At 59.2% G+C, this 25,274-nt stretch overlaps 2 protein-coding genes and 1 long non-coding RNA gene across 6 annotated transcripts; 2 read left to right on the top strand and 1 right to left on the bottom strand.

Moving 5' to 3' along the window:
* Positions 1–376: 376 nt before the first annotated feature.
* HOOK2 (hook microtubule tethering protein 2) lies at positions 377–11,878 on the bottom strand. 4 transcript variants are annotated; one of them, XM_077859776.1, is made up of 22 exons: positions 11,710–11,878; positions 11,099–11,184; positions 10,957–11,029; positions 9,968–10,018; positions 9,737–9,869; positions 9,576–9,643; positions 9,152–9,214; positions 8,794–8,874; positions 8,497–8,681; positions 8,262–8,402; positions 7,065–7,266; positions 6,718–6,828; positions 6,522–6,609; positions 6,183–6,252; positions 5,377–5,514; positions 5,179–5,266; positions 4,938–5,083; positions 2,030–2,112; positions 1,846–1,949; positions 1,314–1,424; positions 1,174–1,245; positions 377–1,090 (listed from the first exon to the last, which is right to left on the bottom strand). In XM_077859776.1, exons 1-22 carry the CDS (start codon positions 11,752–11,754, stop codon positions 941–943), a joined length of 2,289 nt encoding a protein of 762 aa, XP_077715902.1. In that variant the 5' UTR covers positions 11,755–11,878; the 3' UTR covers positions 377–940. The 4 variants fall into 4 exon arrangements, with proteins under 4 accessions (XP_077715902.1, XP_077715904.1, XP_077715903.1 ...); XM_077859778.1 differs by having other exon boundaries at positions 4,938–4,972; positions 11,710–11,877; XM_077859777.1 differs by having other exon boundaries at positions 8,497–8,657; positions 11,710–11,877.
* On the top strand, positions 5,483–9,443 carry LOC144290493 (uncharacterized). The gene is made up of 2 exons (XR_013358113.1): positions 5,483–6,021; positions 9,380–9,443. It is a non-coding gene; the product is annotated as an uncharacterized LOC144290493 (long non-coding RNA).
* Positions 11,879–22,752: 10,874 nt separating the features above from the next.
* On the top strand, positions 22,753–24,590 carry JUNB (JunB proto-oncogene, AP-1 transcription factor subunit). Its single transcript, XM_077859775.1, has one exon. The coding sequence runs from the start codon at positions 23,051–23,053 to the stop codon at positions 24,092–24,094; it is 1,044 nt and encodes a 347-aa protein (XP_077715901.1). The 5' UTR covers positions 22,753–23,050; the 3' UTR covers positions 24,095–24,590.
* The last annotated feature ends 684 nt before the right edge of the window (positions 24,591–25,274 follow it).

The raw sequence follows: 25,274 nt of genomic DNA, 5'->3' as shown, positions 1-25,274 counted from the left end.
ATTTCCTCTGCCTGGATCACACTTTCCCAAATACCTCCACAGCCCCTCCCTGACCTTTTTCATGTCTCTGCTTATGTCACTTCCCTCGTGAGGCCTCTTCTGCTGGCCTTTTTTTTTTTTTTTTTTTTTAAGATTTTATTTATTCATGAGAGAGACAGAGAGAGAGAAGCAGGCTCCTGGCAGGGAGCCTGATGTGGGACTCGATCCCGGGACGGGGATCATGCCCTGAGCCAAAGGCAGACACTCAACCGCTGAGCCACCCAGGCGTCCCTTCTGCTGGCCTTTTATTCAAAATCACCACATCCCAAATGCACCTTTTGCATCCCCATGACTTCTGTCTGCTTTATTTTTCTGTGTAGCACTTCCCACATCAAACTTTTACTTTATCTATTTTGTTTATTGTCTGTCTCATTAGAAATGATAGCTTCATGGGGCAGGGATTTTTGCCTGAAGCTTCTTCAAAAATGACCACACGCACATACAGTTACAGACACAAACGTGTTTCTTGTCTCCTGGTGGGTGCTCTCACTCACTCATGCTTCAATAAGAACACAAGCTTTCTAAAAGCAATGATCAGAAGATCCCCTGAGGGATCTTCTCTCCCTCCCCTCAGTGCCCAGAGTCCAGCCAGGGCAGATTGAAAATCTTTATTATTTTTCTTCTCAAATATAAAATCACTCTCTTTCCTGGCATCTCATTAACCCGAGGTTGAAAATCAAGGATAAGAATCACATTGCTAGAAAGAATAGGCCCTTCCTGCCTCCTGCCCTATCCTGCGCTCTTGTCCCATCCAAGAGAACAAAGGGCAGAAGTCATGACCTTGAGGCTCTCAGGCAGCAGACTGAGGCCTTCCTGATGCCGGGCCCCAGGTGAGTGGGGGCGGAATCCAGGGTGGATTGAGCCCCCCAGGGCTGGACAGGTGGCAGGATCCTAAGGTCCATCAGGGCTTGTCAGTGGGGCGCAGGTTCAGGGATGCTAGGCGTCCCAGGGGCCCACGGCGTGTGTTGGTGGCCAGCCGCTGCTGTGCCAGGAATGACTGGGCATGGGCTGGTGCCCGCTCCTCCCCAGCTCGCTGCTGCAGAGCCATGCCCTGGAGGGAGGAAGGGGGCAGGGTTGGGTTCAGGTGAGCCCATGGCGCACCCCAGGACTCCAGCCACGGTGACACGCACTCACCATATTATACCAGGCACTGATGAGCAGCTTCTCTTCCTGCTCCCGCTGACTTCGACTCTTCTCAAAATCCATCTGCCAAGGAAGGAACAGTCAAGGGCCTGGATATGCTGGGGACAGCGGGAAGTGATGAGGACACCCACCTCTAGGTGCCGGATGCGGACGTCACGCTCCCGGAGCTGTGTCCTCAGGGTGTGAAGTTCTGGGGGCGCCCCTCCGGGTGGCCGTTGTTTGGGTTCCAGGGTCTGTATGACCTAGGGTTTGGGAAAGACACAGATGGGGTGACCTTGGCCTTGTAGGCCCTCGGACGTGTTGGACTATGTTAAGTGTGGTATAAAAGTATGTGATGGGGTGGGGTACGACAGAGGCAGAAGTGGGGGGAAGGGCAGCCCTGGTGGTGCAGCAGTTTAGTGTTGCCTGCAGCCTGGGGTGTGATCCTGGAGACCCGGGATCAAGTCCCACGTCAGACTCCCTGCATGCAGCCTGCTTCTCCCTCTGCCTGTGTCTCTGCCTCTCTCTGTGTGTCTCTCATGAATAAATAAATAAAATCTTTAAAAAAAAAAAAAAAAAAAAAAAAAGAAGTGGGGGGAAAACAGGGGCATGCCGGTGGGAGGCACGAGTCACCGGGAGGCAGCAGCCTCAGCAGGAGGCCTGCGGAGCACCCAGTGTTCTCACCGTGCGCGCCTTGTCCACATAGCGGCGGTACCGCTCTTCCATGGCCCGCAAGTCCGCATCCTTCTTCTGCAGGCTGTGCTGCAGCTCCTCGATACGCCGGGCGGCTGGGGGAATGAAGGGACCCCTCAGCTTCCCGCCAAGCTTGGGGCCCTTCCTCCCTGCCCAGCTGCTGCGTCCCACTCACTGCCGCTGTCAGCGGGCGGCTCCAGCTCCTCAATGTACTCTCGCTTCCGCTGCAGCTCCAGATCTGCTTCATGCAGCTTCTGCCTGTGGACAGAGGATGGGCAGCAGCGGGCTGACTCTGCGCCCATTTCCCTCCCTCCCACTGGTGGTCATCCCTGGTCATCTTGGCCAACGTGCGCCTGCCCAGCTGCAGAGACCTCTGTGTGCCCGCCCCCTCCACGGCACAGAAGCTGTATGCCTTGGTCCCACCATCTCCTTAGGCATCGGAGCCACAACCTGCCACACCCTTCGTCAGCTGGCTCCTTGCCTAGTGCCCCCCCACCGCCCCCCGTGTGTGCACTTCTCTCCATTCCACAGCCCACACACTGGTACCATCACCCCCTGCCAGCCCCTTCTACACTCAATCTCAGCTCCTTTGTCCAGCCAGCAGCCAGAGATCTTTCTAGCATACAAACCCCTTATAACAAAAAGAAACACAAGGTGAAACTTTAGTTCTGCCACCTGCAGCAAAACCCCAAAGATCTGAGGACACTCCCTGGAGGTGAGATCATTACCATGCAGTGGGTATGGAACATGGTATAACACCTAACTGTGAAGCGTGGGCTAGGTCTGCTAAGGTTATAGAGGCATGTGCCCTCTGAAGCCACCAATTCCACTTTGGTGACTTATCCGCACACAAGCAAAATGATGTATATATAAGCTTTTACTTTGTTGCACTCTTTGAAATTGCAAATACCTAGAGAGAATGACTTAAATACATTATGATATTCACAAAGGGTCAGCCCTTCTGGACCGGAATTTTACAGGAGGATTAAGGCCCTGATATTTCCATATATCCATCCTCTCTAAGGAAATAACTTTTTCTGCACTCTGGGATAGTCATGGCTACACTCCATCCTTAGTGGAAATGAGGAGAGTCAAACAAGTCATCTTCTGTAAGGGCCACTTTCCCTGTAAAACCCCAGCTGACAAAAGCCACTGTACTTATAAAAAATATAACTATTCATATGGCAAAATTTCCCAGCCATCTTTTATTTATTTTTTTAAGATTTTTATTTATTTATTCATGAGAGATATATATAAAGAGAAGCAGAGACACAAGCAGAGGGAGAAGCAGGCTCCATGCAGGGAGCCCGACATGGGACTCGATCCCGGGACTCCAGGATCATGCCCTGGGCCGAAGGCAGGCGCTAAACCACTGAGCCACCCAGGGATCCCCTCCAGCCATCTTTTAAAGATTTTATTTATTTATTAGAGTGAGAGCGAGCATGAGTGGGGTAGAGGCAGAGGGAGAAACAGACTCCCCTCTGAGCAGGGAGCCGAATGCCAAACGCCAGATTAGATCCCGCTCTGGGATCATGGCCTGAGCTGAAGGCAGATGCTTATCCAACTGAGCCACCCAGGCACCCCCCTAACCATCTTCTTAAGTAGGAGAAGCAAAGTACAGACTAACACATATTATGCTACCTTTCATGTAAATAAGGACTCAGAAGAAAAATTTATATTCATTTGCATTTGCTTAAAAAAGTTTGTAAGGGGAACCCTGGGTGGCGCAGCGGTTTACCGCCTGCCTTTGGCCCAGGGCACGATCCTGGAGACCCGGGATCAAATCCCACGTTGGGCTCCCGGTGCGTGGAGCCTGCTTCTCCCTCTGCCTGTGTCTCTGCCTCTCTCTCTCTCTCTCTCTGTGTGACCATCATAAATAAATAAAAATTAAAAAAAAAACTTTGTAAGGATTTTTTTCTTTCTTTTTTTTTTTTTTTTTAGAGATTTTATTTATTTATTCATGAGAGACACAGAGAGGCAGGGACACAGGCAGAGGGAGAAGCAGGCTCCCTGCAGGAAGCCTGATGCGGAATCCGATCCCAGCACCCTGGGATCACGACCTGAGCTGAAGGCAAATGCTCAAACACTGTGCTACCCAGGCGCCCCACGTAAGGATTTTTATAATAATATGAATAGGGATGGGGTGGAAACTGAGCCAATGGGGGGGACTAAGAGGTGTACCCCTTCTCTATGTATTGATTAGTATATATTTTGTTTTTTAAACTATAAATAGCGCAGCTATTTAAAATAGCTTCTGGGATGCCTGGGTGGCTCAGTGGTTGAGCACCTGCCTTTGGCTCAGGGCGTGATCCTGGAGTCCCGGGATCGAGTCCCACGTCGGGCTCCCTGCATGGAGCCTGCTTCTCCCTCTGCCTGTGTCTCTGCCTCTCTCTCTGTGTGTGTCTCTCGTGAATAAATAAATAAAATCCTGGGATGCCTGGCTGGCTCAGCGGATAAGCACCTGCCTTTGGCCCAAGGCGTGATCCTGGAGACCTGGGATCTGAGTTCTACATCGGGATCTCTGCATGGAGCCTGCTTCTCTCTCTGCCTATGTCTCTGCCTTTCTCTGTGTTTTTCATGAATAAATAAATAAAATCTTAAAAAAAAAAATTAGGGGATCCCTGGGTGGCTGCTCAGTGGTTTAGCGCCTGCCTTTGGCCCAGGGTGTGATCCTGGAGTGTAGGGATCGAGTCCCACATCAGGCTCCTTGCATAGAGCCTGCTTCTCCCTCTGCCAGTGTCTCTGCCTCTCTCTCTCTCTCTCTCTCTGGGTCTCTCATGAATAAATAAATAAAATATTTTTTAAAATTTTAAAATAAAATCTTGAAAAAAAAAAGTAGAGTAAAAGGTGACTGTCACTTTGTCACAGTACCTTACTGAAATCCCTCCATGGCTCCCCATGGTTCCCCCCAAACAGTTCATACTCCTTCCCTTGGCCCATAAGATCCCATAAGATCTGAGCCTTCTAGGTTCTGGCTAACTGGTTCTTCTCATAAATAAATCCGCAGACAGCAAATATCCCCCACACCTGTGCCGCAGCCTTTCCCCTCCCCACCCCCAGGTGTGCCCTCCTCTGAGACTCACAGATGTTCCTCTAGCTTCCTCTTCAGCAGGGCGGACTGGGAGAGAAAACAGGCACTGGGTGAATGGGGATCCAGAGGTTCCCAACTCCTTCCCGGGGTGAGGGTAGGGGGCGGTGCCACCCTGGGCCGCGCCGTACTTACAATGGACTGCAGGGGGCATCGAGCAGCAGGGGGGAGAGAGAGAAGGGTTACGGGGGTAGGGGCACGAGGGAGGGCCAGGCAGGGAGGAGGTGGGCACTCACATCCTCAGCCTTGCCCCCCTGCTCTTGCAAGGCTTTCTGCAAGTCCTCCACCTGGGCCCGCAGCTCCAACAGCTGCTGCTGGTTCAGCCTGCAGGAGTGCGGGGCCACTCAGTGCCCGCGCCCGCCCTCTGCACCCGCATCTCACGCCCCCTCCACGCGCCCGCTCGGGGGGGCCCCCTCCGCCCGGTGGGTCCTCACCGCAGCTGCGTCTCCAGCCCGTGGCGCGCGCGGTTGGCCTCCTCCAGGTGGCGCTGCAGCTCCTCCTGCCGCTCCCGGTAGGCCGCCTCCTGCTGGCACAGCTGCTTGTTCTCCAACTGAAGCCGCAGGAGCGTCTCCCTGCCGATCGGGGCCGAGAGCAGGGCTGGAGACCGGTCCCCCTGCAGGCCTGCCCGGGCTCTGGCAGGGAGACTGGGCGGACGGGCCTGCAGAGGGACAGCGCCCCGGGGAAGGGCCTGGCCGGACCCTGGAGCGGGCTTGGAGTCCTGGGGACCCAGCGCAGGGGGACCCAAAATGGGCGGGGCCTTGAGCTGGGCTAAGGGCGGCGCCAGGCAAGGGCGGGGCTACGGGAGCGGCTGCCAGAAGGCCTGACTGCAGGAGAGCAAGACGCAGAACTGGGAAGACCTGGGCTGGGAGAGTTCATCTGGGCAAGACACGGGGCACTGAACCCAGCAGGGGCTACACGGAGGGCAGGGCTACGCCCTGGGGGGCAGAGTCCGATGTGAGCGGGGCTGGGGGTAGGATTTTTGCTCGGTGAGAGGAGCCGGATGGGTTGAACCCAATTAGTGCACTGAGGATGGATCCTGGAGGAGGCAAGCAACCAACAAGAGCTAGAGCCCTGGGCAGGTAAGGGCAGAATCAGGAGTGCATGGGCCTAGGACCCAGGCTAGGAACTGGGAGCCCAACAACACAACAGGCCAGCCTAGCAGGAGGTGCCTGCACTGGGAGCAGGGCTGAGGATGGGCTCTGGGTGCGGCTACAGCTCTCTCTGAGCGACCCCAGGATACCTCAGCTCCGCAGGTAGGATCTCTGCTGCTAAGTTTTCCACAGCTGGTGAGGTGGGATCCAGTGAGGGGTCTGGAGAAGGTAAGAAATGTCTTCAGGTTGTTGCACAGCTCCTGCCCCCATCGCTAGGGTTCTCTTTCTAAGAATCATCTTTGGGGACTTTGGTATTCTGGGAGGTCAGCCCCTGCCTTCTGTTAGCCCTTGTCACCTCTTTCCATTCTAGCCTGTCTCCAAGGTCACCTGGCTCTGCCCCCACGCTAGACAAGCCCTGGGACACTGCCCTAATAATACCTTAGGCCACCCCAGCCCCAGGCCCTTGGGCCAATAGGCCTCCAACTCACCAGCCTGGGTCAGCCCCCGAGGCTGCAGCTGGGCACAGCGCAGTTCCTCATTGGCCTCCCGCAAGGAGTCCCTCTCCGCCAGCAGCCGCTGGAGGGATGGGGTGCAAGACACCATGTGAGGCACAGTTGTCCTCCTAGAGACTGGGCTGAGCTGGGACGGACAGGATGGGGCTTGGATGCAGGACTTCAGTCTCACCTCCTTCTCCTTTGTCACCAGCTCATACTTCTCCTCCAGGTTTCGACACTCAAATAACCATTTCTCGGCCTTCATGGCCTCCTCCTGCCTCTGGCCCTGTAGTTCCTGAACCTGAACAGAGAGGTATGAGGATGCAGGGTTGGAAAGTGAAGGCGTGGGGCCAGAGAGACCAGACACAAAGAACATGGAGGAGCTGGGCCACCTCAAGGGTGCTACCTATATATAAATGAGGGTGAGAGGGCTCTAGGTGGAAGGGCTAAGCACCATGCTTAAGATGAGGAGGCAGGGTGGGATCCAGTGGCTTAGAGCACCCAGCCCTCTGGACTCTGCCTTGGTCCTTGCCACACCTGTCGTCGCTGAGCCTCAAGCTGAGCACGCAGCGAGCCGGCCCGACGTAGCTCATCCTCCAGCTGCCGAGTGCGCTCGGCATGGCCAGCGTTGCGCTCCTCCAGCTGCCGCACCTGCCGCCTCAGCTCCCGCAGCTCACCCAGCCGGCGCCGGCAGCTGCTCAGCGTGGCCTCCAGCTGCCCAGCACGCTCAGAGGACTGCCTGGGGGAGGAGGCAAGTCAGGAGAGGACACTTGGGTCTGGGATCAGGGTTCAGCTTGGATTTGGGGTCTTCCCCTCCGGGCAGGGGAAGATGTCATGTTACCTGGGGATGTGTGGGTTCAAGGTGGTAGATTGGGAGGGTCAACCAGGGCCTGGTGTTGTTGGGAGGTCATTGAGGGGCATAGAGGGAGTCCTCAGCACCAATGGTTAGTCCAGGGTCATGATCAAGGATGGGGTAAATTGTGGGGATATAGAATGACTGAGGGGTTACAGGGGGAATGATATAATCCAGAGGCTCTAAAGAGCCTCCAAGGACACTTCGAGGTAATAAGGTGGCTATGGAATCAACAAGGGCATGGTGGGGTCATGGGGGGCTTGAGGGAAGAGCACTATGTGATCCTTTAAGGTACAGTAGGGATTCACTAGACACTTTAACATTACAGGGGTACTGTGGGATCACAGGGGTGCCTTTTGAGGTTAAAGAAGTAACAGTGAGGTTTAGGAAATGGGTGCTGTGGAGGCCCACCAAGTGCTTTGGGGCTGCAGGAGTGCTGTGGAGTCATAAGAAGGTATAGTCCTATCATGAAGGGCACAGAGGGGTCATGGGGGGTGGGGGTGGGGTGCAAAATTATTGCATTTTGAGTCCTGGAGGGCACAAGAGGATCCTGGGGCATGATGGCACCTGGGCAGCACTGGAGCAGGGGAGGGGGCTGGTAGCTGGGGTCATGGGGATGCTACAAGGTCTGGGGAATATAATGTGGAATGACAAGGGGGCACTGTGGGCTCCTGGGGGCACCACGGATCCAGGAATCTTGGAGGTGTCCAGAGACATGATGGAATCCAGGAGAGTACAGTGCGATTGAGGATCTTACTGTGGAGTCCAGGAGACACTGTGGGGGTTCCCTGGGCATTTTGGAGTTTTCGAGGTACTATGGCCTCAGAGGGACACTGTGGCAATGAGAGTGCACAGCGGGGACCCAGGGACCAGGTACTCACCGCAGCTCGTCCATCTCATCCTTCAGCGCCTGTGCCTCCTGGGCCAGACTGGTCAGTGCCTGGTTCCGCTGTTGCAGCTCAGAGACCTCTCGCTCCAGCTCAGCACAGTGCAGGCGCTCATCTTCCCTGCCATTCTCCAGCCTGGGGGGGTGGTAGGGAAGAAAGGGGGTGCTTGAGGAGACCGTACCCATGCTAGCCCCCCTGGCTGACTGGCCCCATCCCGAGATGACCGCACCTGAAGTTCTCCTCCTGCAGCTGCTCCAGCTGAGACTGCAGCAGCAACAGCTTCTTGGCGGTGAGGCCGGCGGCACCCTCACCCTCTGGCCGGCCCACCCGCTCCCGCAGCACCGCATTTTCCTGGGCCAGGCTCTGCTTCTCCTCCGCCAGGAGCACCAGCTGCCAGCAGGAGGTGCAGAGGAGCTGGAGTTTGGAGGGGGAATGGGAGGGGGGGGCGCTGGGAGGGGGGGGCGCAGCAGCAAGCAATTCTGCACCAGGAGCACCTATGCTCCCTCCCTGCCACCCTCAACCTCACCTGCCGCTCCAGGTCCAGACAGCGCTGCCGCAACTCATCCCCTTCATCAGCCTCCTCACTCAGGAAGTAGTACCTTCGGGACTGATGAGGGGGTGGGGGCAAGGAGATCAGGGAGCCACAGGGAGACTGGGGGGGAGTCTGGCATCTCGAGTGGCAGAGAGGAGGAGCCAAGAAGCCCGAAAGATCTAACAGAGGGCTAGGACCCCAGGGGACAGGCAGAACAGTGATGTGGGAACACCGGGGATCTGGCAAGGGAAGTTGCTAGGACCCTGAGGAATGGAGGTAGTTTATACATTTAAGGACACGTCCCTCCTCCTTAGGCAACCGGGAGAATCAGTAATGGCCCCACACCTCTTACCTGGTTATCAAAGTTCCCATACGTTTCTGGTGACAGGGAGTCAGGGGTGTCTTTGGTCATGAGCTGAAGCAGGGTGGGAAGGCACTGAGATGAGCTGTGCCCTCTGAGGGTGGCCATTAAAGCTCCCACGATCTAGCCCAAGGACCTCTCTCCATCCTCCTGTCCCCAAAGCCAGTTCTCCCCAGTCACCCCAGTCTAGAGGCTGCCCTCCTGCCATGTGTCCCGCAGGGAGGCTGGGTCCTTTGAGGATGCTAAATTGTGACTGAGAGCTGGGAAGAGTTGGCAGACACATGAGACAGGGAAATCTGGCCAGCTGAGTTCCAGGAAGAGCCCAGAACTTACCAGGGCAGAGCTGTGCCCAGTTGCCTCTGCTCTGATGTCCCCTCCCCCGAAGCTCCTTGCCACATTGGGCACCCCCACCTACCTCCTGGATGGCTTCCATCACCACATGCTGAACTGATTCCTCCAGCGTCATGATTCTCTGGATGTGTTCTGGGGATCAAGGTGAGGAAGACTGAAATGTGAAGGTAGGGGGTGAGGAGGATTTGCTCAGGATTTCCCCTGGGGACCCCCTGACCCCAATACCCTGCTTTTTCTCGCAGCTGATGGCACAGCCAAGCACCAGCTGAAGCAGCTTGCCAAGCTCTTCTGGGTCCGAAAACTCGCCAATGAGGCTCACATCTGGAAGGTGTTGCTCCAAAATGGGATGCCCCAAGACCTGAAGATGGGGGGTGGGGTGGGATTGGGGGATGTTGGGGCTCATGGACACTCACCTTCTCCCAACCCCATCCCCTAAATCCTGGTATGGTTACTCACATCCTGGGAGTACTCCACCAAGCTCTGTAAGATTGTCTTCAGATTGCTGACCTGGGGAAGGTCAAAGAGTTGTGTCCAGGGTCTCTGGAGCCAAACAGCCCCCACTCTGAATCTGCCTAACCCAGCCTTTTCTCTGCCTCATTTCCCAATCCCTGGTCACATCATCCTGTCCAGCACCATTCTCTATCTTAATGTCTTGTCTCAGGGCAACCTGTCTAGTTGCCTGTCCTTGCCCACATGCCCATATTATTTACAGGTCCCCAGAATTCCAATCACTTCTCATCACCTGCCCTGCCACCCTTCGGCCCTAGCCACCTTCATCTCTCACCTGGATTATGTCAACCTGGTCTCAATTTCCACTCTTACACCCCCATTCCTCTCCAAGCGGCCAGAGGGAGCTTTTTAAAGTCCAAGGCAGTTTGTATCTTTCCTCTTTGCTAAAACCTTCCCTTGACTTTGCACAGCCCCTAAAATAGAATCCATCTCCCTGCCTCAGCCTGCCCTGCTCCTGATGACCTCATCCACCATTCCTGCCCCCTTGTTTTCTGATCTAATCTCCCTGCTTTTCCTTGATACACCAACCTTATTCCCCACTTTGCATTTGCTGTTCCCTGTGCCTGGAATCCTCTCTCCAAATTTCACACGGAGGTCAGCCCATCTGGAGTAACCACCTCCCCTAGTTGCCCTGTCTCGTGGCCCAGCTATTATTGTCTTCATAGAACTTACTGCCATTGGATGTTAGTGTTTATGTGTATGTGTGTGGGGCGGGGGTGTCTGTGTTATCCCTTGCTGCACACCCAGGCCTGCTCCACAGGAGAATGAAAGAACAGAGTTGGCTGGTCACCAGACATCTGTCTCTCTTCCTAGCCAAATCTGTGCATCACCCAGGACATGTGTCTAGCTGACCCATCACCCAGGATATGTCTAGCTTAGCCTTCCCTGATTATCTCTTCACCAAGCTGTCCCCCAGTCATGAGTCCACCTGTCACCTTCAGCCTCCAGTTGCGACCTGGGTCATCTGAGATGCCCTGGAGCCACGCCTCGTTGAACCAGGAAGGGTCTCTGGGGGCGAGAAGGCGGGATGAGCTGCGGGGGGACCCTTTCGGGACCCTCCCCCTCAGCCCCACTCACATCTGGTTCAGCACATAGGCTATGGCGAGGCCACTGCTCAGGTCCTGGGGGCTGGTACAAGGGGATGGGACGTGGAACGTCTGCAACTGCAGAGGGAGAGGAAAGGGCAACGGGCAGTCAGGGCCTGGGAGAACAGAACCATTCCCCCTTTACAGACTTTCCCGGTCAGCAGGAACCTCACACGGTTGGCGGGGACTGGCCTATCGCTTTCGCACTCCCGCACTCCAGCTCCGCGGGGGAGTGGCCTCTGCTCACCTGGGACTGGAGGGGGCGTGGCCTCACTTCACTCCAGCTCAACAAACCCCGCGCGACCGGGCCAGGGCGGAACCACATGTCACCTGGTCCCCACAGGCCCCACGTGACCAGGCCAGCTCACCTGTGCCCTCGCCCTAAGTGACCCAGCCGCGAAGGGGCGGGGCCTCACCTGTTCTTTCCACGCAGACCTGCCACGTGACGGGGGCGGTTGCTCAGGCCGGAGTCCAACTGCCCTGCAAGCCCACCAACCTTTCCTCCTCCCAGCCCCAGAACAGAGGGATAGATTAAGCCAAGGCCAGGGCTCCCGGGCGAGAAGAGCGGGCGCACACCTGTCCCTGGCCCCGCCCCCGACCTACCCAGGTGAGCAGAGACCCGCATAGCTCGGCCTTGTCCACGCTCATGGCTCCCAATCGGATTCGACCCCGACCGCGGAGCCCCGCCACCGCAGCCACCTCCTGATCCGCCACCAGCGAGCGCCCGCAGCCCCGACCTCCCGCTCGGCCTAGAGCGCCGCCCCGCCCCGCCCCCTAGGCGCAGGCCCCGCCCCGGACACGTGATCGCCCGGCGCCCGATCGGCCTTCCAGTTCCGCCATTTTGGATGCGGGCAGCGTTCGGGCGCCCGCCCTGCCGCTAGGGGTCAGTCTGGGCCAAGCTTGCACATCCCAAGTGTGGACCGGCTACCCCTTGCTCCTTGGCTCTTTTGGGGGTAGCCGAGACCTCACGATTATTCCTCATCTCGTGAGGCGGAGCCATCCCACCCTGTTATACAGGCTTATTCACGTCCTTCCCCTTCAGCTGGAAGAAATTCGGCTGCCCATCCACCTTCTGATCGGAGCCATAATCTGCGCGGGGAAAGGGCAGGCCCTTACACGTTCTGTGCACTTGGAAGAGACATCCTAAAGGGGTCTCCCCGGTAGAGGTGACTTGGGAGGCTTGACTCAGGAGTAAACAAGAGGGGACGAGCGTGGTCCCAGGTCGAGGGCAGGATGAATCAGCCAGGCTCGGGTCTTGGGTGAGGGACAGACACACTTGCCCAGTACGGACGCAGTACCACTAAGCTTCTCCTGCGCGGTGCCCACTCCGCCCCACTCCCCCCATCCCCCACCCCCCGGCCCAGGGCCCCGACGTCCTCCCGCCTCAGACCCCGGGACCAGGCCGCCGTGCCCCCAAGGCCCACCAGGGGGCGCGCACACTGCTGCAGCGCAGCCTGCGGGGAAGCAATGTGCCCTTTCTGAGACCCCGCCCAGGCTCTGGAGGGGGCTCAAAGGAAAGTGGTAACAATAGTAGTTAATAAATTTGCAGTCCCCATTTATTGAGTGTCTACAGTATGCAGCTTCTGCGCTAAGCGATTGAAATTATATAGAAATCTCCCCACGGGAAAAAAAAAAAAGAAATCTCCCCACGACTCTGGGTGGCAGGTGCTGTTTTAATTCCCGGTCGCAAGAGAGGAAACAGAGATTCTAGTTGGCTTTAGGGGAAGGGGTAAAGCCCCGGCCCGCACCCTTTGGCGCCAGAGTACCCCAGCAGCTCCTCTCCCACGAGGCGGGCAAGGTAATGAGCAGTAATTAGAGGTTATTAGCTGTACCTGGAGGGAGGGGCGGGCTCTGCTTTGGGGGTGGGTCTAGATCTGAGGGGAGGGGTGCTGCTCTCCAACCCCGAGTCTGGCTCGGAAGACCCTGCCCCGGAGCGGGTTGAGCGAGATGACAGCAGCCCCCACGCCGCATCGCAGGAGCACAGTCACGCTACCATCAGAAACCCAGTAACAGCCCACTCAGACGCGCAGCCGCACGCACGCGGAGGCCTCCCAGGCTCGGCTACACCCCCACACCCCCTCCCCGCGTTGTTTTCGGCCTCCAACTCCTGGGAGCGGGGTGAGAGGGAGGAGGAGGGAAGGCGACTGGGGCCGGCAGTGCGGGCTTCCGGACTGGGCTGCCTTCCGGCGGGCGTGGGAACAACTGCCGCTGGCTCCCCTTTCCCGCACCCACCGGAGGACAGGGTGCTGCCAATAGGGGGAAATGGGGCCACTCTACCCCCAGGTAAAAGTGGAAAGACGGACCGGAACTTACAGCTGTTATAAGCAGGGGTTGCTGGAATATTTGTGGGAGGGCCTGTTTGCCCAGTGTTGGGGGGACCGTCACATATTTGGGTTGGGATCCCCAATATTTGCAAAAACTGCAGGGATCTTGATGTGTAGGAAGAATCAGGGAATCCAAATATTTGGAGCATGGACTTAAATTGTTCCAGTGTGATGTTAGGGCTTTCTAGATTAGATGTTCAGTGACCTGAGTCCTCAGATTTAAGGAGAAGTCTGAGTACCTTCAGTTTGGGAGAGGAGCCATAACCCTCCATTTGGGGTGGCAGAGATTCTTATGTTTGTGGAGAAAGGAAGCTTCCATGTTGGTAGGGGAAAGTGGCAATCTGTTAAGGGATGCAGGGAGTCCCACAGGGATCTAGGTACCTTCAATTCGAGGAAAGGGTCACAAGCCCTCATTTGGGGGCAGGAACCCTATAATTGGGGGAAAGATGCAAACCTTAATTTTTTGTGGAGGGAGCTCCAAAGTTTGGGGGATGCTCCTGAGGCCACCATTAGTAGGGACTGAGAGTGTGGGTGAGGGCCAGCAGCCCCCAGCTGGTTTGGAGACCCCACCCCCTCCTGCCTTTTTCCAGGAACAGCTGGGCCCAGCCTGGGTTGTACTGCTGGGAAGCTGGTGACTCAGCCCCTCCCTGCGGCCACAGCTGGACCCCGGCCCGTCCCCTCCGGCCTTCACATCTGGGCAAAGACCCAGTCATGAGGGCTAGGATGGGGACCCTGGGTGCACACAATTGGAGGATGATGCCCTTTCCTCAGGGATGACCACAGCCACAGGGTGGACACCATGCTCCATACCAGGAGGGACTCTGGCAGGCCTTTTGCACTAAAGACACTAATATCCCACTGGGAACTCTTTCATCCTGTCCTCCTCCCCGTGTCTCTGTGTGTGTCTGAGTCCTTGTAAAGTGTGCTCACATTGTAGGTGTGAGATGGTGGGTCTGTGATTGTGGGTGCACAGGCATTGTGTCTGCATCTGCCCGTGTCTTGGGGCCCTGGAAATTTATGCAACAAACTGTGATTTGGCCGTGGGGGGGGCGGTTTCTGATGGCGACTGGGGCACAGTGCTTCTCTATATGCAACCTTGCTGTCTACACCCCTGTGTCACTTTTTGTATGAGAAGTGTGTAACAATCAGTACCTCAATGTGGCTTTAGGTTGTTTTTGTGCGACCATGTCTTTTTTCTCCATGTGGCTTTCCGTGATAGCATGACCCTGACAAGTATGTCCTTGATTTGTTCACATCCCCATGACAATCTTAGTGTCCCTGTGTGTGCCCTTGTGGGTTTGTCTGTGACTCTTTCATGCACCCTATTTGTGATGACCTTCTGTCCCCATCATATGTCTCTGTGACAAGCACGGCTGTGCTGTCCTAGTGTCCCTCCACCCTCCAAGGTTGGAGTCCTGGTGTCCAAGACTTTGTATCTGCGTCTTACTTTGTCTCCATGGTGATGGTGTGGCCTTATCCGGGTACCTACTCATACCACCTCTCTGTGTATGGACATGGCCCGGTCTCCATACACAAGGAATAACAAGTGTGCCTGTGAACCATCTGGGGCTCCGGGTGTGTCCGCGTGACCCTGTCCGTGTCTGCTGCGGGGCTGGCTGGACTAGTGAAGGTTTGAGCGAACCTATGGCAGGTGTATCCTGTGTCCGTGTGACACTGTGGGTCATCGCAGAGTCTGTGACCTTGTGTATGGGGGTGTCAAAGTCATACCGGACACGGCGCTCCGCCGAGGCAGAGATGTGCGCAGTGGGCACCAGACGCCCCACGTACCACGGCTCTAAGCCGCTGCCGCCCGGAGGGGCCCCTCCCCGCGCTGCGGGGGCGCGTGCGTCGTGCGTGACGTGAGACACGACGGGGGTCGCTGCATGCGTGGAGCCCGACGCGGTCGTGCGTGCGAGCGCGCGGGGGGGATGGGCTAGTGCGTGCGCGTGTGCGTGGGCGGCCGCGGGGGTTGGGCGCGCGGGGGCGCGCAGGGCATAGCCCCGCCCCCTCCCGGGCTCGGAGCGCGGGTGAAACCCGGGAGGGGGCCGCCGTTAACCCCTTCCTGCCCGACCTGAAACTTGCGGCCCCTCGATGGAGCGCGCGGGGGCTTCCCCGGGGCGCGGGGGCCGTCCCTGCCGAGAGAGGAACTCCCCCGCGCCGCGTGGAGCCGAGAGACCCCCCAGTTACCATAGGAACCGGAGCTTCCCGCGCGGCCTGACGCGTGCTTCCCCCCAGCACTGGGTCCTTCGGCTCCCTGGTCCTCCGGCAGTGCGCTTCCCGCTCCCGGCCTCTGGGGCGGGGGGCTGGGGTCAGCGAGGCTGGAGCACGCGTGACTCAGGCCAGCGCGGGGGTCCCTCGGCCGCAGCCGACCTTGCTCCCCCTTCTCCGCCCCCGTGACTCACCGTTCGCGGCTTTCCCCGAGTGTGAGTCAGGCCCCTGGGGAGGGGGCTGCGGACTCTGAGACCCCCCCCTCCGGGCAAGGGGGGGCTGAGAACCAAGTTCTAGGGACCTCCCGGTCCGGTGGGGAGGGGCGCCCCTTCCGGGGGCTGCCGGTGCCTTCCCTTAGCCAGCCCTCGCTGGTGTTTCCCCCCCACCCCAGAACTGGCAGGGCCTCCCCGCCACAGCCCGGGCCTCCGGGAACCCAGCTCCCGCCCCTCCCCCCCAGCCCACAGGAAGTTTTGGCAGAGCCCATCGTGGCGATGAAACGGTTAAAGCCGTTTTCTTATTCATTTCAAACAGGGGCCCCTTTTGACTCAGAGCGAGCTGGGCGCCCCCTTGAGCCAGGCCTCATGGGGGCCTGGGTTTACACTCCACCCTACATGTACCATTTTTAGAGAAGGGAAGGAAGGCGGTTGGTGAGCGGGCTGAGGGTCTTGGGTAGCATTCAGAGCTGAGTTCAAGTCCTGCCTCTGCCCTCACTGCTGTCTCGGTCTCAGTTTCCCCATCTGAATATAGGGGATAATTATACCCGGCCCATTGTGTTGTTGTAGGAATTAGGTGAATAATAGAGGGGACGCTTTGCATCCTGAGCTGGGCACAGGAGTAGGAGGAGGCCTGGCAGGCAGAAGGACCCAGGTTCCTCCTGTCTCTCAGGCCTGAGTGTCAAGGTGCCCAGCAGAAGCCAGTCCTTGCGGGGCGGGCCGAGCCCCACCCAGGAGCTCTGAGGCCATGGGGTTCATCCCATCCACCCCCTGCCCCAGGCGGGCACCCAGGAAGTGAGAGGCGGGGCAGGAATGAGGCGGAACCTGTTGGGCCCGTTGCCTCCCCACCTCCCACCCTCATTCCGGGGCCCTGACAGGCCACCACCCCCCCACGCTGCAGCCCCACCCCCGCTGCCCTGGACGCCTGGGTCCTGACCCAAGGGTGGCCAGAGGGAGGGGATGTCGGCGGAGACAGCGTCTGGGGAACATCCTGTGGACTGCTGGCTGGACAGACTGGAGGGTCAGCCCCTCCCCGGGCAGGGCAGAAATCGGCTGGGGGCAGAGTAAACATGGCCCAGGGTGGCTAGACTTGGGGGAGGGGGCGGCAAGGAGTGTATACACACAGTCACCCCAAAAGAGACCCAGTCCAGACACACAAACTCCTGTCACCTTGGCCACAGAGACTGCCAACCAGGCACACACAGACAGGGTCAGACACACATCTGGGCAAGCTGACCCAGTGGCAGCTGTCACACATAGGGCAGTGACAGAGCAGACTCCGGAGCAAGATCGAAACGCTGCCAAACTCATGAAGATCTTGGCCATTCCAAAGCATGCAGGTAGGGTGTGTGTGACACAGATAAATCAATTGGGCACACGGGCAAGATGGACACACTGACGTTCAGGTGAGAAGCACACAGCCTAGCGTAGTGCCGTGCTCACACTCACACTGAGACAGATAGGATAGGCCAGAGACAGGCAGGCAGGAGAGGCCAAACCCGGTGTCAGACACAGGCAGGCAACACACACATGTTCATAGACTCAGAGAGAAGGGACGGTTGCTTTCAACATAGGTACATCTAGTGTTGCACAGGAGATATTCAGATGCACGCACGCACCCTCAGATCCTGATGCACAGGTGTTCAGATACATGCGCATGCGCACACACTAACAAGTGCACCCACTCAGAAAGGTACTCAATGGAGACCATCCTAAACCTACAGAGAGGTGGATGAGGAGGACCCCAGCTTCCCACACACATGGCACACACACTCCAAGGCTCCAAGAGACGCCGAGACTCGGGCTTACAGACACACAACAGCTCAGCAGTAACACAGCCCAGAGCCACCTACAGACTAGACGGATGCAAACAGACAAACGGACATATTTACAGACATGGTCTGGCCAGACAGTCACACCCAGCACAGAGAGGCATGAACAAGCCATAGTCGGACATTCATAAACACATTGGCTCGGAGACACCCTGACAGAACCTGTCGGCTAGTGCACGTGCGCGCACGCACACACACACACACACACACACACACAGAGCCACGGGGCTTACATAGACGTACAGACCAGCCACACAGACACACACACACAGACCAGCCACAGACCTCACACACAGACCTCACACAGGCAAGCTGTGGACCTCACACACACAAACACACGTACACACCAAACACAAATAGGTGAGCCATATGAACTCCAAAACAACAAACACATGTGCGTCAGCCACGTGCAACCTGTTCCACAGACCACGCACACACTTACCCACCTCCTGCCCCCCAAAGCAGACAGGCCCTACACACCCCTGGAGGGCTGGGGCAAGACACGCGCGCGCACACACACACCCCTGCACTGAGGAGACAGGCCTCACACGCACTCTCACACGCCCTGACAGGCCAGCCACATGCAAACCCACAGTCAACCAGACACACATACACACACGTTCCTGGACCATGCTGAAGTGCTGTGGGGCTCTGTGCTTCCAGGCCTGTGTCTGCGCACTGCCCCCCCATCCTGGTGCTTCCTCTCTCCAAACATCACCCCCCCCCCACTTCCCTCCCTGCTGTTTGTCACTTCCCCTAGGAGGCCCAGCTCATCAGCCTCAGTCCTTGGTGGGGTGTGGGCTTATAGTTTTCACCACATCCCCTGGAAAGGGGGCACCCAGGATTGTCAGCCATGTTTAGGCCCCCCAAGACCTCTCCAGGAGTGAGGGGGGGAACAGAAGTAGCTTTGTAGGAAACTCCCCTCATGCCCAGCTGAGTCAGCCTGAGGAGACAGCCTCTCCTTCCTGCTTCCAAGGAAACCCAGAAGCTTCCTCTCCAGGAGAGGGGGTGAGGGACCCCCAAACCGCAGAGGTGGGGGAGGGAGGTGGCTGGCAGGCTAGGGGTTCCTGGGGGAGGGCCTCCGTGATTCTCAGCCTCTTCCTGCCCAGCTGTCTGTCCACACCCAGGGGCAGGGACGCAGGAGGCTGGGTGCTATGACTTGTGGGTTCTCGCCCTGGCCTGCCCACTGGCTGACTCACGGGCAGCCCCCAGCCCAGTTTCCTGGTGAAGGCCCAGTCGGTCAGTGGGGCTGGGGCAAGGGGGTCACCAGGCTATTTATAAGAAGGAGAAGTCCCTCAAGGCTAAAAGCCCCAGAGAGACCTGTGGGTGGGGGTGGGTAAACTTCCTCCTTATTCCACTCCCCAGGCCCCAGTCCCCTGGGCGTTGGAGAAGTCTGGGCACAGACTCCTCAGCCAGATGCTGATTTGAAGCCCAGGGGCTGGGCAGTTCCCAGCTGCCAGTTTGGGCACCCAGGCTGGGTGGGGGAGGGGGCCATCCTTACACCCTCCTCACAGCCGGCCTTGGCGCCAGTGGGGCGGCGTGAGGGGGTGGTGCCCAGGCCACAAGGGTGAGACTGGCAGGGGCCTGGAACCGGCTGTACCAGCTTGGCTGGGCCCCCGCCCTCCTTTGCCGGCCCAATCCCCACCCCCTGCTCAAACACCCATGCAGAGTACATGGAGCAACCAGACCCCACTTCAACAGGCTAGCCTGCTCCCATCCCCACCCCCACCTCCCTGCCCTGTGCCCAACTCCATTTCTCTGGGGATGAAACAGAGACCCTTCATGAAAGGGCCTGCAGAGCTTGATATACACTTGGTGCAGCATAAATGTCTCTCTGGTTGTGAATCCACGGGGCAGTGGCTAATGCTCTGGAGCCAGACAGCTCAGGTTATATTCTGACTCCAGTCCTTGTAGCTTTGGGATATCAGGCAAGTTCCTTACCTTCCTGAGTCTCAGTTTTCCTGTCTGTTAAATGAGGACACATAGCGCATGCATTTCGCTGGGTTGTTGGAAGCAGGAATGAGTTACTCTATGTAAACCGCTTAGGAGACTGCCTGGCCCATGCTAAGAGCCATCTAAGTGTTAGCTATTAAAATAATAATTATTATTTCTCAGTCTGTCTGCCTATCTTAAGTGTCTCTGAGTCTCACTGTTAGCCTGCATGACGCTAACACTGCCCCCGGTCTGTCGCTCTGGGCATCTCTCCCTGCCCTGACCCCCGCCCCCATACATCCACTTTTCCTTGTTCCATCTTTGTCGTCCATCTCGACCCTCTCTGGGCCAGCCTCACGTCTGTCCAGGGCTCCCCTGGCCTGGCTAACCTCAGCCCTGGCCAGGGCTGATTCACTGTGCCCTCCTGGCCTGTGGGACCTGCAGGTTGGCTTCCCAAGATGCTGCCCTCAGGCTAGACCTGCCCAGCCCCCCAACGCTGCCCGCTGCGCCCCCGCAGGGCCCGGCCAGATGTCAGCTGCAGTTATTAGCATGGGCGGGAGACACAGGCCTGGCAGCTCGCCCGCCAGACTCAGCGGCCAGCCGCTGGAATCTCCCTTGAGCCTGGGGTGGGGTTAGGGGAGCAGTTCAAGCAAGAGGAGGAGGGGAGGGAGCACCCAGGGGTCACAAGGACCCTCCAAAGATGGGGATACCCCCAGCTTCTCATGGGACCTTCCTCCCTAACTTCACTGCTCTGCTGGACTTCCCCAGCCCCCACATGGCTCAGTTTCTTTTTTGCCTCTTTCATTTTCCTTCTCTTCCTGGCACTTAAGTGTGCTCTCTGCCTGTCCCACAAAGGCAGGCTAGCCCCTGTCTCTCAGCCTCTCTCTACGCTAAAGAAACTTTCATCCTCCCAGAAGACAGAGGCATCTCTCTCTGAGAGAGAGAGAGAGACACTGAGCTTCCACCAGTTCTAGTGGCTCACATTCTGCTTGGAAGTCCCGCCTTAAGTCTAACTAGGAGCCTCGCTATCTAAACCTCAGTATAGTGCTGGGAAAGGGGCACAGAGTTCCCTTAGATTCTCTCCCCTTGGATTTTCTGGTCTCCTCTGACGGGATGAAGGAGATACCCTGGAGAGGAAGAGACTGTCCACCCCTCTTTTAGGTATTCTGGATGGTTGAAGGACCCCCAGATTAAAACGGGAATAAGGCCCTTTGCCCACTGGTGTGAGGGAGGGAAGGGGCATCCTAGCCCCTCGGGATGTGGGAGGAGAGGCCCAGACCTCCTGGTGGAAAGGTACCCCACCCGATGAAGGAGGCAGTCGTGCCAGCCCGCCCAGGCGCCGGGGGCGCCTCGAGGCATTGGCCCGCCCCTCCGCGCCCAATCGGGCCGGGGGCGAAGTCCGACCCAGGCCCGCGGGCAGGCGGGGACCTGCCAGGCCGGGCCGGGCCCGGCAGGACGCAGCCCCAGAGCAGCTGGGTGGGGCCCAGCGAGGCGGCCGTGGGGGCCTCGGGGGCGGCGGCGGGGCTGGTCGGGACTAGCCGTCCGGGGGCCCGGGCGCGCCCTGGGACCTGGCAGATACCCGGGCTCCCGGGTCCTGGCTCCGGGCCCCGGGACGGCGCTGGCCCCACCCCTTCCTGTGTCCTTATATGGGCGCGGGGGAGAGCCTCCCGGGGCCGCCCCGCCCCCAGTGCTGCCCGCGGACTCCGGCCTGTTGCCATGGCGACCAAGCCCGCTCCCGGGCGCGTCCCCCTCCGTCGGGCTAATGGAATCGTCCCCGGACCGCCTGCCTCCGCGGTCGCCTGCGGGTGCTGCGGGCTGAACCATTGCTGGGAGAGGGAGACTAGAGGCCTCTGCGGCTGGGCGTGTTCTGCGCACCCTGGCCTCCGCCGGGGTCGCACGTCCACGTTCCTCTTCTGAGGCGCAGAACCCAACCGGACCCAGGGCGGGGCGCACGGTCCCGTAGGATCCGAGTGACGGAGGCAGGGCCGGGCTCCTTCCCCCGGGGCTGTTGCCACACTTCCTGCCGCGGCGCTCTTTCCCCAGCCTGTTTCTAAGGAAGGAGTGGGGTTGGGCGACCGCGCCCGGGCCGTCGGGGTAGGTTCAGCACCCTGAGTCGGCACGGTGTCGGTCAAGCCCCGGGTCACGGGGGGAGGGCTTGGAGATGGGAGCAAAGTATACTGGCGCCTAGAAAGCACCCACAAGAAGGGGTGGCCAGTCATGGAAGATCCAGCAGTCCAAATCCCCAGGATCCTCAAAAACCCCTCCTCTCCTTGTCTCAGCTGGAGACCCTGTGTCATTATCATCTCGGCTCTGAAAGTGTGTCCGGACTCTTAACTCTCCTTCATCAGGGCTTTGCAGATGACCCCAGTGACTCCCAACCTCTGACAGGGTCCCCCCCCCATATTTTCCCAGACTCGGTATACCCCGGAGCCCTCACTTTCTACATAACTAGATTCCCCTTATGGAGGCCCTCAGTCTCTCCCATGGGCTTCAGGACCCCTACTCATTTTTTGCATAATGGATCCTCCATCCCCTCCTTTTGCCCTTTTGATCCCCCCTCACTTTTCCTGGGTTCAGTCCCTCTATTAAAATTCAAGTCCTTTAACCCCTCTGTACTCAGGACCCCCACACATTACCTTACCCCTCCCTCATTTACTCTGGTTGATCCTCCTGTCTCACCTTTGTGGGGTCTCCCTGTGTATATAATCAGCCCTTCAACCCCCCTCGAATACTCCGAGTCCCTCAGGCCTTTTGTGTACACCCTGGAGACCACCCCCGCCCTCCGCCCCAACACGCACACGCGCACGCACGCACACACACACACACACACTTGCTTTGTAACAGTTCCTCGCATCCAGGGGAATCAGTGCCTTCCCTGGAGTCCCTCCCCGTGTATCTCGGACCAGCACCCCTTCCTTCGCGCACCCCGGGGTCCCCTGAGCCCCTCCCCCTGCAGCCGCGCCGAGCCACCCAGCCCGTGGCCGCTGTTTACAAGGACACGCGCTTCCTGACAGTGACGCGAGCCGCCTCCTCCCCTTCCCCACGCTGGAGGAGGGGGGCGCGGGGGCCCGGCTCGCGCGACGGCCAATCGGAGCGCACTTCCGTAGCTGACAATAGCCGTATAAAGGCGTGTGGCTCAGCCTGAGCTGCCGGGACCTTGAGCGCGGCCAGGCCAGCACCGGAGTCAGCAGGGAGCGGGGAGCAGGGGGAAGCGACACCAGGAAAGCGAGCGCGCCGGACAGGGGCCGAAGGGCTCGAGAAGCCGCACGGAGCTTCCGCGCACCGCCGCCGGCTGGCCTCTCCCGGCCGGTGCCAGCTCCTGGGAACGCGCGTCCAGATACCCAGTCCAGCCGCCGTCGCGGACAGGGCGCCGCTCGCCGCAGCGAGGCCCGGGGCGGCCCCGCAGGGACCCCCCCAGACCGCCTGGGCCGCCCGGATGTGCACTAAAATGGAACAGCCCTTCTACCACGACGACTCATACGCAGCGGCGGGATACGGCCGGGCTCCGGGCGGCCTTTCTCTACACGACTACAAACTCCTGAAACCCAGCCTGGCGCTCAACCTGGCCGACCCCTACCGAAGTCTCAAAGCCCCCGGGGCGCGGGGCCCGGGACCAGAGGGCAGCGGTGGCAGCAGCTACTTTTCCGGCCAGGGTTCGGACACAGGCGCGTCGCTCAAGCTTGCCTCATCGGAGCTGGAGCGCCTGATCGTCCCCAACAGCAACGGAGTGATCACGACGACACCCACGCCCCCGGGACAGTACTTTTACCCCCGCGGGGGAGGCAGCGGCGGAGGTGCGGGGGGCGCCGGGGGCGGTGTCACCGAGGAGCAGGAGGGCTTCGCAGACGGCTTTGTCAAAGCGCTGGACGACCTGCACAAGATGAACCACGTGACGCCCCCCAACGTGTCCCTGGGCGCCAGCTCGGGGCCCCCGGCTGGGCCCGGGGGCGTCTACGCCGGCCCGGAGCCACCTCCAGTCTACACCAACCTCAACAGCTATTCCCCAGCCTCTGCGCCCTCTGGAGGCGCCGGGGCCGCCGTCGGGACTGGGAGCTCGTACCCGACGGCCACCATCAGCTACCTCCCACACGCGCCACCCTTCGCTGGCGGCCACCCGGCGCAACTGGGCCTGGGCCGAGGAGCCTCCACCTTCAAGGAGGAACCGCAGACCGTGCCTGAGGCGCGCAGCCGCGACGCCACGCCACCGGTGTCCCCCATCAATATGGAAGACCAGGAGCGCATCAAAGTGGAGCGCAAGAGGCTGCGGAACCGGCTGGCGGCCACCAAGTGCCGGAAGCGGAAGCTGGAGCGCATCGCGCGCCTGGAGGACAAGGTGAAGACACTCAAGGCCGAGAACGCGGGGCTGTCGAGCACTGCTGGGCTCCTCCGGGAGCAGGTGGCCCAGCTCAAACAGAAGGTCATGACCCACGTCAGCAACGGCTGCCAGCTGCTGCTCGGGGTCAAGGGACACGCCTTCTGAACGCCCCCCCATACGGACATTCCCCCGGTCTGGACGACTGGGCGCACGCCTCCCAAGGGGCGAGGGGGCAGGCGGTGGGCACCGGCCCCCGGGGCACCGCAAACCACACTGGACTCCTGCCCGCCCGCTCTGCGTCCAGTCCTTCCACTTCGACGTTTACAAGCCCCCCTTTCGCGTTTTTTTGTATGTTTTTTTTTTCTGCTGGAAACAGACTCGATTCATATTGAATATAATATATTTGTGTATTTAACAGGGAGGGGAGGAGGGGGCGATCGCGGCGGAGCTGGCCCCGCCGCCCGGTACTCAAGCCCGCGGGGACACTGGGGAAGGGACCCCCGCCCCCTGCCCTCCCCCCTCTGCATCGTACTGTGGATAAGAAACACGCACTCGGTCCCTAAAGAGTTTATTTTAAGATGTGTTTGTGTGTGTGTGTGTTTGTTGTTCCGACTTTTTATTGAATCTATTTAAGTAAAAAAAAAAAATGGTTCTTTATTAATTTGTTGTCTTTTTTTCCAAGCCGGGCGGGAGGAGGGAGGAGAATAGTGGGCTGCCCCCACCCCACTCCTGCTTGTGACTCGCGCCAGTGTCCGTGTCCTCCTCGCCAGCTCTACCTAAGCATCTTGCAGCCCTAGTGCGGGCGGCGGACCCTTCTCTGGCCCCCTCCTCCCCGGGGTTGGAAGGGCCAGGGCGGGTACGCGGTCCAGCCGCCCATCACCAGGGGGCAGGAGGCCTGGGGCGAGACGCGCAGTGCGCGGGCGCAGCCCCGCCCAGCTGCGCGCGCTGGGGCTTTCCCCGCTGACGCAGCGGAAGCGCTGCCCCTACATGGGCCGATTCTGTCCAGTGACGCGCCGGCGGTCTCCGGGCAGATTCCGGGAATCCCCTCCCCCGCTCTGCCGGGCAGGGCTGCGGCGCCGGGAAGGGGGCCGGGATTTTCCCAGGCAGGCGGCTGCCGGGGCCCGGAAAGCCCCAGGCCTGGGTCCAGAGCGTCCGCGGTGGGAGGGCCAAGCTCCTGGGTCCCGGAGCCAGCCCCGAGCCCGCCCCATCGGGTCGGCGTCCGGGCCCCGCCGCGCCCACGCGCGCTCCGTCTGACCTGACCCGGGCGGGGGGTTGCTGCAGCCTTCGCGCCGCCGCCGCCGCGGTACCCCCCCACCCCCGCCAGGAAGGGCGGCGCCCGCCTGCC

The sequence above is a fragment of the Canis aureus genome, chromosome 19, assembly GCF_053574225.1.
Source record: "Canis aureus isolate CA01 chromosome 19, VMU_Caureus_v.1.0, whole genome shotgun sequence".
In the NCBI taxonomy this organism is placed as follows: Eukaryota; Metazoa; Chordata; class Mammalia; order Carnivora; family Canidae; genus Canis; species Canis aureus.
The sequence above is the reverse complement of the archived record's forward strand: the minus strand, read 5'-3'. Positions and strand labels throughout refer to the sequence as shown.